This window comes from Sarcophilus harrisii, chromosome 4, assembly GCF_902635505.1.
Source record: "Sarcophilus harrisii chromosome 4, mSarHar1.11, whole genome shotgun sequence".
Lineage (NCBI taxonomy): Eukaryota > Metazoa > Chordata > Mammalia > Dasyuromorphia > Dasyuridae > Sarcophilus > Sarcophilus harrisii.
Window position 1 is genome coordinate 88,735,011 of NC_045429.1, and position 14,351 is coordinate 88,749,361.

General features: G+C 30.9%; 1 protein-coding gene across 2 annotated transcripts in view; it reads right to left on the bottom strand.

Moving 5' to 3' along the window:
• Window positions 1–14,351, bottom strand: part of KCNT2 (potassium sodium-activated channel subfamily T member 2) — a 542,167-nt gene that overhangs the window by 160,228 nt on the left and 367,588 nt on the right. For both annotated transcript variants that reach the window (XM_031937081.1, XM_031937080.1), the window contains exon 14: window positions 4,671–4,779. In XM_031937081.1, the coding sequence (XP_031792941.1) occupies window positions 4,671–4,779 (109 nt within the window). The remainder of the gene's footprint in view (window positions 1–4,670; window positions 4,780–14,351) is intronic.

The following is a 14,351-nucleotide window of genomic DNA, read 5'->3' on the forward strand; positions in this document are numbered from 1 at the left end:
ATATCATGACTAGAATCTTTTAATTTAAACAAAATTTTAACTAAGCTGAAATCAAGATAGCATTGCTCTACTTGTTTTTTGTTTGTGTGTGTGTGTGTGTGTGTGTGTGTGTGTGAGAGAGAGAGAGAAGATAAAAAGAGAAAGAGAAAGAGAAAAAGAGAAAGAACAAAGGAGAGAGAGAATGAGTATGTGCATGTGTTTAAATCACTGAAAATTATCTTTAATTTTACATTCAATTAGTGGTTTAATATAATATGCATAATGCATTTGTTGGTCTAGTCCCCTTTTCTCATAGTACAGTAACAATTCATTTTTCTTATTAAATTAACACATTTTTGCTGCCTAAATTATGTCGATCTCCAAGAAAAAAATCATAAAACTATTTGCTTATACCTTTTTATTTGATTTTATTTAAATATTTAAGAGGAAAAATCTGAAAGCACAAAAGAAGTGGTACTGTTTTGGGGGTAAAAAACAAAACAAAATAATTCCTAAAAACTCTTTATTTGAAAGACAAATGAGAGTGCACTATACCTAAAATTAATTAAACGTGTCATACTTGATGCTCCCATATATGCATTTATTTATATGTATAGATATATGTATACCAATATGTATCTATAAGGATTTATATTTGTATATATCTATACTATGCTCACATGTGTTATATATGTGCATTGTGTACTTGCATGCATATGTGGGAGTATGCAATTTAACTTTCAATTACTGTTAAACATATTACATATCATTTGTCTGCAACAAACATTTTCAATGACTTTTACACAAAAATATGACCACTTCTACTGTTCCACCTAAATTTTTTAAAAAATATTTTAATAATACTTTTTAGGTACATATTTTATTGAGATAATCTGGATACTGTAAATGTGCTATTTTAATAAAATGGGTGTGAATGTTGGGAGAAACAAGTGAACATGTTTAATAATGTGCACATATGCACAAGTTTAACTTTTAATAATGTGTGTGTACACACAGAGATACATTATAAAAGTAAGGTCACTGATATTGTAAGAGGTAAAGTTGTTATAAAGCAAAAGAATGTGTTAATTTGTTTACATTTAAACTATTCTGAACCAAGTAGTTCTTTATGATGAGTTTGGAAATGTGGAGATACCAAGCTGACTTTCTCCATTATAAATTGCTTTTTAAAAAGCACACCAAAATCAGGGTGGAAGATTTATGCAAATAAGATTTTTCCAACAACCACAGAGCTTCTCTGATGGAAAATGGAAAATATCATATTATGTATAAAAATCATTTGTTGGGGCAGCTAGGTGGCACAGTGGATAGAGCACCAGCACTGAGACAGGAAGACTTGAGTTCAAATCTGGCCTCAAGACATTTAACACTTCCTAGTTTGTGACTCTGGGCAAGTCACTTAGCCACTATTGCCTCAGCAAAAATAATAATAATAATAATAATAATAAATAAAAGTCATTTGTAATGCACAATGCTAAATCTATGAATATATATGCATATTCATATTTGAATTGTCTAGTTTTACAATGTTTACTTCTGTTAGGTAAAATTTATTTTGGAAGTATGCAGAGTAAAATTCTTAAATTTTAAAAAAAATTATCTTGATAATAAGCATTAAACATTCAACATTATTACTACAATGTCATTGTTGAGATTAAATTCTACAAATCCAAAATTTGGATTATTTCGTTAAGAAATAGTGTTGAAAAACAAATAAATATTGTTGAAAAACTAACTTTGGGAGTGGAAAATTGCCAGATGTATCATTTATTCATTTATTCAACCAGTCTTTACTAAGCATCTTCTATGTGGAAAGGACAGAATTATCTCTTGGAAGATTCCAAAACACAACAAAAATTAGTTTTTTTCCTTAAGAAACTTACATTCCATTAGGTTAAGGGTTAAGGTTTAACAACCTGAAAACAATTAATAACAACAATTTAAGATAAGAAAACATACTAAGAATAAACAAAAGTAATCATAGAAGGTTTTGTATAAGAAGTGACACCTGAAGTGAGCTTTGAAGAATGCTAAGAATTAAAAAAAAAAAGGCATTTTAATTGAATTATTTGGAAAAATACTGATAGTTTTTGCCTTTATATTTTTAAACATACAAATATTCAAAGAATTTATCCTGCTTTATGCAAATAAATAAAACATACATTTATGAATCAAGGTCAACTTCAAATGTGTTATCTATATACAATTATCTATGTGTTGTATTTTTAGGTATTATTCATCATATGAAATCAGTGTGATTCTGGAAAATTACCTGCAAAGTAAAATCATTCAAATCAAAATATGTTTTCCTTCTTGATGTATAATACAAAAGGGAGCAGTATCTTTTACCTATTGAAGAGAATCTAATTTCTACCTAACAGTTACAATTAATATTGTTTCATACCTCATATCTGTAGTCATAATAGCATTAAACAAAATTGAAGGAGTTTTTTTGGGTGCCTCAATAATGTTTTATCAAGGGAAAAAAAAACAAATATGTCATAGCTCACTATGGAAAGTACACTTCGGTGGTCTGTGATTTTACTCGAATAGCTCCTGAAATCCTTTGTCAGTTCTAGACATTACCAAGTCACTCTCTTAGATTCTACAAATGTACCATATTATATAAGCAAGAACAATAAACTCAAAGTAACAGACTAAGTTAAAACCCTAATTCTACCATTACCTAGCAATTGTTAAGTCACAGTCTGTCTGAGTCACTTTCCCTGAATTAAATAATCAAAATTTTAGACTGGATGATACTAAAGATCCTATGCAATTCTAAAATTTTTTGATTATGTAGCATAAACAGTAAGATTATACATTTAGGTTAGGAAGAAATCCATGAGGCAGGCCATCAAGTTCAACTTCTGTGATGACTGTGTATTTTAAAATCAGCCGGAGTCAGGAATTCAGGTTAGGGGAAAATCGTCAATCTTTATTCTCAGTGAAGAAAGATCAGAGGTGCAAGAGAATGGACAATAACAATGTGTGCAGCTAGTCAAGAAGCTAGCTAGACCAGCAGCCACAAGACCAGCAGTTACAAGAATAGAACCCAGGCTCAATTTCTCCCAGCCTCTTTTCCTGTCTCTCTGCCTCCACCTACCAAAATCATCATTTCCTATACAACACATCAGGACTTGCACAGAGAGTGGGCGGGACCATTCTTTATCCAAGCATGTATATTAATAGAGTATAGTCCAATTACTATTTAGCCGTGCTTGGGACCTGAGTGCATCAACTCAAGCCTCAGCCCATTACAAACCTACTCATTCTTCATGCCCAGATCTTTTAAATTTGAAGTACCATGTTTTAGAGGTAGCTAGATGGTATTGTGAATAGAGTAGAGAGGTTATTAGAAAGAGTCAAATTTAAATCTGACTTCAGACTCATTTTAGATGTAGGAACCTGTCTACCTTGGTTTTCTCATTTATAAATGGGAGTTATAAGAGCACCTACCTCTCAGCATTGTTGGGAGAGCCAAATGACATAATTTTTATAAATTTGTTAAGTGATTGGCACACAATAGACCTTTAATTGTACTTATTTCTCTTCTGTCTTTCCATGCCAGCATGGCTGCATCTGATTCCAAGGACCATATGCTTTACTCTTACCTGAATAGAGCTTTGTTAAGTCAAATCAACAAAAATTTAAGAATTTATTAAGTGCCTATATTATGTACTAAGCACCAAATTAACTATTTAGGAATAGAAAGAGAAGAGCCTTTTCCCCCTTGGGGGAAAAACAACTCCTACTTCTCAAGGAGTTTACCGAGATAATGTGCAAACAACTATTACACACAAGATAAAACATTAATGTTGGATACTCAGTTGAAGGATGCACTAGCATTGAAGGGATTCAGTAAAAACTTTTTTTCAGAAGGTATGATTTTAACTGGGACTAGAAGGAAGTCAGGGAATCCAGAAAATAGAAATGTCTCTGTCTCTCTCTCTCTCTCTCTCTCTCTCTCTCTCTCTCTCTCTCTCTCTCTGTGTGTGTGTGTAAATTACAGATGTGACTATGTCAGAATTAAATTATCAAATGTGTTTAACTGTAGAGTTCATAAATATGTGAAATGAAAAATTAAAGCAAATTTTACCAATAAATGTATTTTATTTGGCAATTTAGATTTTTGCCTAACCTAGTGAGTAAGGAGTATGAAATTTCTCTATTTACAACATATTTCACAAAATGAAAGTCAAAAACAAGTTCTGAATTTTATGCCATGTCAAAAGAACCTAACATAAAGGTGCCAATTTAAGTTGTCTTTCTTCTCAGAAAAGTATGTTTTTTTTTTCTTTTGCCCAGTTAAATAACTTCATTACTTTGATAAAAGGTATCATTTTGATCTATAATCACTTTGCAACCTATAATCACTTCCAGCTCAGAAATGAATTTGGGAGTTGATTAAAGATTTTACTGTTAGGTCATATATAAATTGCTGATAAAAGCCAGAATCTTAAAAATGGATAAAATAATTTAGATTTGCAAATGAGTCAGTAATTGAATTTATTTTACTCCTGGGTTTCAGTAATATTATTTTATGCAATACCAGTCTAAATTCCATTTGAAAAATCTTTGTTTCATGAAATATCTAAATTATAGTCATACTCATATTTATTCAAAGATCCTATTATTATTGGAAAAAATATGTGTATATATATACTTACTGTCCTCTGGAAGTATGGACCAATAGTGTAATAAGGGTAGAAGTTGCTGGGCATATGCAGTTTAAAGCTAACATGGCATACTTGAACTCCTCTTCGCAAACAACATGATCTGTTCAAAACAATGCAGGTGAATTAGTTCACATCTATCATTTTAAAATCTTAAATTTAAAATTAAATTCTTTACTCTTTTCATTTATTCATATTTCTAACCTATATTTAACATTTTTTGTTTAAACAAATTATACTCAATCTAACTGATAAAGAAAAAATAGCAGACTGAAACTGGTTTCACAAAACCATGACATCATGGCATAAACATTTTGAAACATCTTAAAAGCCTTTGAAATTTCATTAGATACATAAACAGCTTTGACCTTTAAGTGATATATTCACATCACACTTTATAGTTTTCAAGGCACTATCATTTCATTTAATTCTCTCAAAATCCATCATTTCATTTGATCCTCACAGACTCGGGAAGGTAGGTAGTACAATATTATTCCTGTTTTATAGAAGAGGAAACTGAAGCTCAAAAAGTTTAACTGACTAGCCTAATGTCATGAAACTAGTGAGGAGCAAAACCAGGATTAAAATGTAATTTAAAAAGCCAGTGCACTTTTCATTACACCTAAGGCAAATTATTTTCCCCCCTCAAAACAAAAGAAATATTTTTAGATTATATGGTAATTTCCAATTATCTGAAAAAGTTACATTTGGATGCCCCATGTCAAATAGACACAGGGGAAGTTGACTTTGCCATTAAACCTTCTCCCTACTTCCTAAGAAGAGATCTTACTTTACCCCTCTCTCTCTGGGAAAAACACTAAAACAAGACTTCACTTTTCAAATAAACAAATAACAACATAAATAAATAACAAATAAAGATTAACATAAATTGAGAGAGAGAGATCAAAGAGGCAGAGTTAGAAGATTGTTAGTATCACCACTGTGCAGGAAATTTTATGAACAATTCAAACAACTTATGACCTTAGGAAATTATCTAAATCACTGAAAGATTCAATGACTTGCTCAAGGCCACAAAGCTAATATATATCAGAAGTAGCTTATGAAACTAAGTTGTTGGTTGTTTCGTGTTTTTTGTTTGTTTGTTTGTTTGTTTGTTTTTGATTTCATATAGCCCTCTACAAACCATCTTCTCTCAAGAACATTTTCAGAGATATTTCATTATTTGTCCATGTTCCTTTCATTCTAAAAGTAGTCACATGAATTTTAAATCTTGGGAAATGTATAATAGAAAACAGATAGATAGATAGATATTTATATTTATAAAGCTATAGATTATGGAGAGATAAAGATAAAAGAGCTAAAATAGAATTGATAGTGATAGGGACTGCCTAATCCCCAAAACAAATAAATAGAAATATATGACTCATCCAAATCCAGAGTTCTTTCTTATCAATTCAACATTGCATGCATTAAAGTATAGCTACAAAGTAACCAATTTGATTGCATGATTAGGCTTTTTATCAGGTCCTTATAGTCATACCTCATATACATAGATAGATAGATAGATAGATAGATAGATAGATGTGTGCGTGTCTGTGTGTGTATCTGTGTGTACACATACATACAATTATCTGTTCTATATTGTAGAGAGTTATAGTGCCCCCACAATCCATGTAAAATTTTCTGGACCCCCCCTTTGTACCAGAAAAGAAGTCTGATCTTTTTTTTTTCTTTTATGGAGTGTTTGCTGTACCTTAATATAAAATTTTGGTTGGTATTATTCAATAGTATAAATATATTTTATACATTTTTGAATTTCTAAAATTTTTTGGTGTTGTCTGCTGACCTTTGTTTGTTATCTGCAGCTTCCAAAAAACTCCCCAAAAATTCCAGTTTAATTTCCTATGCTGACATGATATATTGAAATTGTGATGGGGAATGTCATGATATGGAAGGCCTAACTGTAATTACAAAAGATCCCTCTTTCTAATTCCCAAGAAAAAGTAGTCTCCAACTTTTAAGCCAACTATGCCTTCTCAAGTAGAACAGATAGAAATGTGATCCCTCTGAATCACAGAATCTCTGAGAGGGAAGGAACCTCAGAAGTCATCAAGTCCAACTTAATATGAATGAAATTCTACAACATACTAGATTTCCAAATGAAAACAACTCATTCTGTAAGGAGGGTAAGTGTGTGTGTAAATGTACGTGTGTGTATGTGTGTATGTGTATTGTAAAAGTCTGATTAGAGGTACAAATCATATACAAGGGTATCCAAAAAGTCTTAGTGTCACTTTAAGCTATTAGAACCTAAGCTATAAATAAGGTTCACTTTGGAGCACCATGATTACAATTTTCTATCAATGGTTTTGAGGAGACGTTACTTCTTGAATGTCATCAACATCAAAAAGGAGACCCATCTCTTCTGGACCTGTCTTTCAAAGGAAGTTGTAGATATGAGGTGATGCAGAAGATCTAGAACAGTGGACATAGAGTCAGGAAAACCTAAGTTCAAAGCCTATCCCCAGACATTTACTAGTTGTGAGAGTTTAGGTAAATCACATAATCTGCTTCCCACAGTTTCTCATATGAATGGTAATAATATGAGGATGTCAAATGATGCTTCCTCATAGGGTTATTGTGAAGATAAAATGAGACAAAATTTGCAAAGTCTTTTTTTTTGCAAAACTGAAAATGCTATCTATAAATGTTACTATTATTAACTCGGCATCATTATCATTAAAAGAGCTTTAATTTTTTCAGTGGCTACTTTTTACATAGCCAGATCCCTTTTCCCACATTTACATTTATTCATTATTTAGCATATTGAGGAAATAGATTAATCATAATAAATAACAAATATAAATTTAATTTTTCTTCCTAATTTTCCTGCTTATAATGTGTGTGACATTAGTCAAGTTACTTAACCAGATACTCAGTTGCTTCATCAATAAAATAAGAAATTGAACTAGATATTTTCTGATGCCCCTTCCAGCTCTGTAACAAATGATCCTTTGATTAGAGTGGCATGGTTGGAGAAATCTGCTATGTCTACATAGTAAAATATAAAGGACACGCAGACATAAAAAATGATCATTATGAGATAAAATAATTTTGTATAATATCTCAATTTAGATGAACTATTACATAGACAACACTTTTGAGATACACAAACTACAAAATTAAAAGATCTTGTGTGGCACAAAGCTAACCAACCATACCCTGTTCTTGGTTTAGAATCCTTATTAGATAAAAAAGAAATGAAATCATTTTAATATTATGGGTTTCAACTCCTGCACCCAACAAACTATGCAAAATGATATTCTAGCAATAAAAGAAGACAATATGATTTTTGGGTAATATTTATAAATGCTTTCCAACCAAATAATAGCTATTTTAAATAAATCATGATTTTCTTGCTACCAAGTTGTTTTAGGTTATAGAAATGACTACATAGTACATTATTGTCACATATGTTCTAAAACAATAGGCTTGGAAAAAATATGAACAAATACTGATTAAACAGTATAGACTAACTTAGATAACTATTTAAAAGAAATAGAATATTTACAGATACATTCTTTCAAATGTATTTTTATGGATGTGTGGTGAATAAGAATTAGTGCCAATGTATTCAAAATGCTGAATATCAAAATCTCTCTTCATAGAATCTAGCTTTTTGAGAACTTAAATTGTATGAATACAGACTCTGATTTAGAGCACTAGGAGCTTCTTCAATGCAGTTGCTAAGCAACAGCTCTTTGGAAGATTGTAAACAAAAGCACCCATGCATGGAATGATGCAGTTCCATCTTGCTTGACAAAAATCAAATATTTCTTTTTTTGAAAGGATTTTTAACTTTAATTAATGCTATTTATGCTCTGCATTTTATATAAGCATAGGAAGTATTCAGACCATCTAAAGTACTTATCAAAAAAGGAGGTATTATATTTGCCTAAATTTTTTATGTGATAGCTCAGTGGAATTATTATGAAATTCAATTCTCTTTATTAGACAACTATTGTTAAATTCTAATAATCAATTTAGTTTTCATTGGTCAATCTGTTTTAGTCACCATAATAATGAAAATAATGATTCTATAGGTAACCAGATCAGACTGGTAGCAATCCCACCAATTCCTTATGAAAGCCAGTGGTATCACTCACATGTATGTGATTCTACAAACATTCAAGCCTCATGAAAAATGAACATACTAGTATTTAGTACCTCATATATCCATCTTACTTGGGTCTATGAGGATTGTGACACAAATTCTTGGTAGTACTACCTTTTTAATATTTTACATGGAAAAATTGATTTCTCTCTAATGATTTCCAGTAATGGGGTGTAGGCAATGAGTAGGACTTTGAATCCTGGCAAAATTCTAGAAAAAGTGATTAAAGGAATGAATTTCAAACAATTAGAAAATGAAGACTTGATCAGTAATTAGTTCCATGAGCTCATTAATGATAGGTCATGCCTCATTTCCTTTATTAAGTTAATTAGGACTGGTGAGGATAATTCCATCAACATATTATACCTGACTTCAATGATAGATTTAGCAGAGTCTCTTGTTATCTTTATGATGAAAAAGGAAATATTTGGACAATATAATAATTCAATTAGGGGGATTCCTAACCAGTTGAACAATAATACATAATAATTCAGATTAGAACTAATAAAGAAAATCTAAAATGGGATATAATATTAGTAAAGGATATCAGAAAATCTCTTCCCAATCCCTCATTTCAAGGATGAAGAAAATGAAGTCTGGAAGATGTAATTAATTGGGAATGAAATTGAGCCAACAGTGCAATTTGCCAACCAACCTAGCTTGTATCATATTGATATGAATAAAGCAAAGTAAAGGAAAAATGATATCTGGTTTTTAAATAGGAGGACTATATAGATAGATAGATATATATGGATATATAAAAAAAAAAACTAAGGAAAATATATGGAAGTTTTAGAGACACATTTTATCTCCCGATAAAGAAGTACTTGTTATCAATTCCTAGAGTGCTCCAAAAGTAAAATGTGTTATGATTGCCAAAGCATTAAACTAAGGCTGAAGGGTTCCTGTAAGTAAGGTAAACCAGGAGAATTCAAACTTTACAGAAGGACTTGTCTATACCACCACACTGAAAATCTTCACTTTCAGGTCCTCAAAGAGATTCTATTCATCAAGTTCAGTTGATTCTTTTCAAGCCACATACTCCTTGATTCATAGTTTTTCTTGCAAGAAATGAACAATAAAAGATTGAAAACTATCAACAAAATATTTTCATTATTAAGGCAGGAGAGCCACCACATTTAGACTTTTATGTAATAGTCTCTGATGTGCTATATAAGATATGGCAGAAGATAAGCTAAAGATAAGAAAACAGCCTTGTGTGTGTATATATGTATACATTAAATAGATAGATAGATGAGAGAGACAGACAGAGATAGAGAAGTCAGTGCTGTCAGTGTAAGTGATATGAATATCAGAGCCCAGGAAGATCAGTTTTCGTATAACTATGAAAAAGGAAAAAAGTCACAGGTCCTAATATTAGGGGAAAAAATACAACAAATGATTAATGACCGCTGATTTATATATATTCTCATCAATACAAAATCTTTTGGGAGATGAGAATTTTACATATTGAGAGCATATTTAATGAAAAAGAAAGGGGCAGACTTTCAGAAACAAGAGGAAACCATTCTCTACTAGTCACAAAATTGAATGTTAAAAAGAATATAAGATTCTGCTATCTTATCCTTTGTTGATAATTAAAACATCTGAAGAAATGGAAAAATATAAATATAATAAGAAATTATATATATATGAGAAATTTTAAAATATATGAGAAAAAAGTCTATAACTAGACATTAGAGAAAAATAAACAGAACCAGAAAAGTTTTACATATATATAGAATAAAGATATAGCCAATTCAATATGTTGTATGGCCTCTTAATGTGACTATTGAAATTTCTTTTATAATCTGTTATAGAAGCTATGCCCCCCCTTTTATGTTTTAAAAGGATATGTTTGCTTCTTATAATTTTTGTACTTTCTAGTGCCTTCTTCCTTCTGGGGAATGCAAATGAACTGATACTGTTTTTTAGAGAATTTATACATGCATTCACATATTTAATTAAAAAAATTACAAAGAGGTAGAATTTATATTGTTCTTTAAGTTAACAAAAAGGATATCTCTTAATAAATCTTATATAAATTCCTAAATAAATATGCTTACCCCCTTGTTTTTTCTTTTGATGTTGCATATATGCATTGATTACATAATCACTCATTTGCCATCAAATTCAGGAAATGAAATGACTAGGACAAAGGAATCAAATTTCCTTGTCTAACTTCCATCCAAATTACTATGGTTAATGATCATAATTTAACAGGAACCCAGAAGTAGGAGTTCTATTAGTGGGATTTCTTTACAATATAAGCTAGCATATGATGGTAAATGTTTGATAACCAACACTCCTTGTGATGCCCGACCTAAATATACATATAGCATTTTTTAAAGTTTAATCTGTTATTAACATTTTCTCCATCACTTTATTAATTCTTGACTAGCAACAAAACAATAAATTAATCACTTATATATAGCATGTATTGATTTATGAAATATAAATCATTACATTGACATTTTAGAAAATTTGCTCTAGTCAGTTGGTATAAGTTGGCTCCAGCACACCACTAAATGTAAATGAAAAAAAAAAACTAAAAGGAAGCCAATCTATGAATAATTTTAAAAACCAATATTGATTCTGAAGAATAAAAATGAAACATATATCCCTTCTCTCGAAAGTAAAGGAAGTATGTTACATTTAATTTTATTTATGGTTACTGTATCAATTGTTTTCATTTTTATTGCTCTCTAAGAATGGGTTCAAATCTGGAGTGGGATGAAATGGTACACAGAGAAATAGATGGCTAGAGATATCACTAGATATAAATAGATAAAATTTCTATAATAGAATGAAAGTATTAAAAGAAACAAAAAATCAGTACAACTTAAAAAAAAATATTTTTGGTAAAGAAAATGTTATGCTAAATATTCTTTCCTTCCAACAAATTTCAGCTTACATATGTTGATTTAAAAATTCCTTGGAGGAATTCCAAAAGAGAAAATTTTGTTTAGTGATACTCTGATTACTGATGAAAGGGGCAGAACAATTGATAAATGATCAAAGAACATAGACAATTTTCAGGTAAAAAAATCAAAGCCATTTGTACTCACATGAAAACAATGTTCTAAATCATTATTGATTAGAGAAATACAGATTAAGACAACTCTGAGTTGCCACTTTATACCTCTCAGATTGGCTAAAATGACAGGAAAAAATAATGATAAATGTTGGAAGCGATGTGGGAAAACTGGGACACTCATGCACTGTTGGTATAACTTCAAAATGATCCAACCATTCTGGAGAGCAAATTGATACGATCCCCAAAGAACTCTCAAACTGTGTATACCCTTTAATCCAGCACTGTCACTACCTGGTCTGAAACCCAAAGAGATCATAAACAAAAAAGTACCCACATGTGCCAAAATGTTTGTAGCAGCTCTTTTTGTAGTAGCAAGCAACTAATAAATAAGTTGATGCCCATTACTTGGGAAATGGCTGAATAAGTTATAGTATACAAATGAAATAAAATATTATTATTCTATAAGAAATGATAAAATGATTTCAAAAAAGACCTATATGAACTGATGATGAATTAAATGATCAGAACCAAGATAATGTTACATACAGTAACCACAAGATTATGTGATGATCAACTGTGATGGACTTTGGCTCTTCTCAACAATGTGATGATTCAAGGTAATTCCAATTGACTTGGGATGGAAAATGCCATCCACATCCAAATAAAGAACTGTGGAGACAAAATGTGGATCAAAGTATAGTATTTTCATCATGTGTTTGTTTTGTTTGTTTCTTTCTTGTGTTTTTTTCTTTGATGTGACTTTTTTTGCACAACATGAAAAATGTGAAAAAATATTTAAAAGGACTTCATATCAAAATGTTTGTGACAGCCCTTTATATAGAGGCTAGAAACTGGAAATTGAATGGATGCCCATCAATTGGAGAAAGGCTGGGTAAAATGTCGTATATGAATGTTACAGAATATTATTGTTCTGTAAGAAATGACCAGCAGGATGAATACAGAGAGGCTTGGAGAGACTTACATGAACTGATGCTAAGTGAAATGAGAAGAACCAGGAGATCATTATACACTTCAACAACAATAATATACGAGGATGTATTCTGATGGAAGGGGATATCTTTGACAATGAGAAGATCCAATTCAGTTCCAATTGATTAATAATGGACATAACCAGCTACACTCAGAGAAAGAACACTGGGAAATGAATGTGAACTATTTGCATTTTTGTTTTTCTTCCCAGGTTATTTTTACTTTTCTGAGTCCGATTTTTCTGATGTACAAGAGAACTGTACAGATGTGTACACATATATTGTATTAAAGATAAACTTTAACATGTTTAACATGTATGAGACTGCCTGCCATCTAGGGGTGTAGGGAGGGAAGGGAAATATTGGAATGGAAGTGATTGCAAGGGACAATGTTGAAAAATTACCCATGCATATGTTCTGTCAATAAAAAGCTATTTAAAAAAAAGAGTGCACACAATGGACCTATAAAAGATTATTTGCTGTCTTAGGGAGGGAGGAGGTAAGAGAAGGAGTGAAAAAAAATTGAAACATAAAGATTTACAAAAATGAATGTTCAACACTATTTTACATGTATTTTTTAAAAAATTAAGTACTAGAGAGAAAAATTAGATTGGAAGGTATACTTGTCATTTTCACAGAAAATCCCAATGGAGAACTTCAAAAAAAGAGAGATTCTTTATATGAATTAGATGATTATTCTTTTTGGACAGCATTGCATTGAATGCAAAGGAAAATCTCTGTTTAGATCCAGGTTCAAGAATTTACTATCTATGTTACTCTCAGAAAGTCATTTAACCTCTATTTTCCTCAGTTTTTCTCATCTGTAAAATGAGGACAATTATTCATCAAGATCATATATTTATCAAATGATAAAGAAGATCAAATGATAAAATATTTGTAAAAAGTTAACATTGTGCCCGGCATATAGTAGTGTTCAATGCATGTTTATGCTCTTCCCTTTCTATATATGGATATAAATACTGTAATCTCTGAAGAATTAAAATTACATATTATCCAAAGGGCATTAGAGATCTGAGGGATAAGCATAAATAGGCTGGAGCATCTTGCCAACACTGAATTATGTGCCAGAAGTAAAATAAAATACATCAAGGAGAAGAATGACTGTCACACAATTACAGAATCTCAGAGGTGAACAGGATCTCACTGCCTACTGAGTCTAACTCATACTTAAAGGAATTCCACTATATTACTCCTGATAAGTGATCAGAAACTCCTACAAGATTTTCAGAAAGGGAATAAATTGCCTTTCAAGGAACTCTATTACACTTTTGGAATATTATGTCATAGATTAGATTGAAGGCCCCTGTGCTGAATTGAGTTGTTTAATGTTGCATTTTATAGGAAAACTCTTGCAATGTTGTATGCACTCCTTTTTAAAAAGATTTATAGAACCACATGGTTTTATAGAACCATATATATCACATGGGTATACATGAATAAGTTGTGATCAGGAAATGGAAAACCACTCCAGCATCATTGCCAAGAAAAAAACC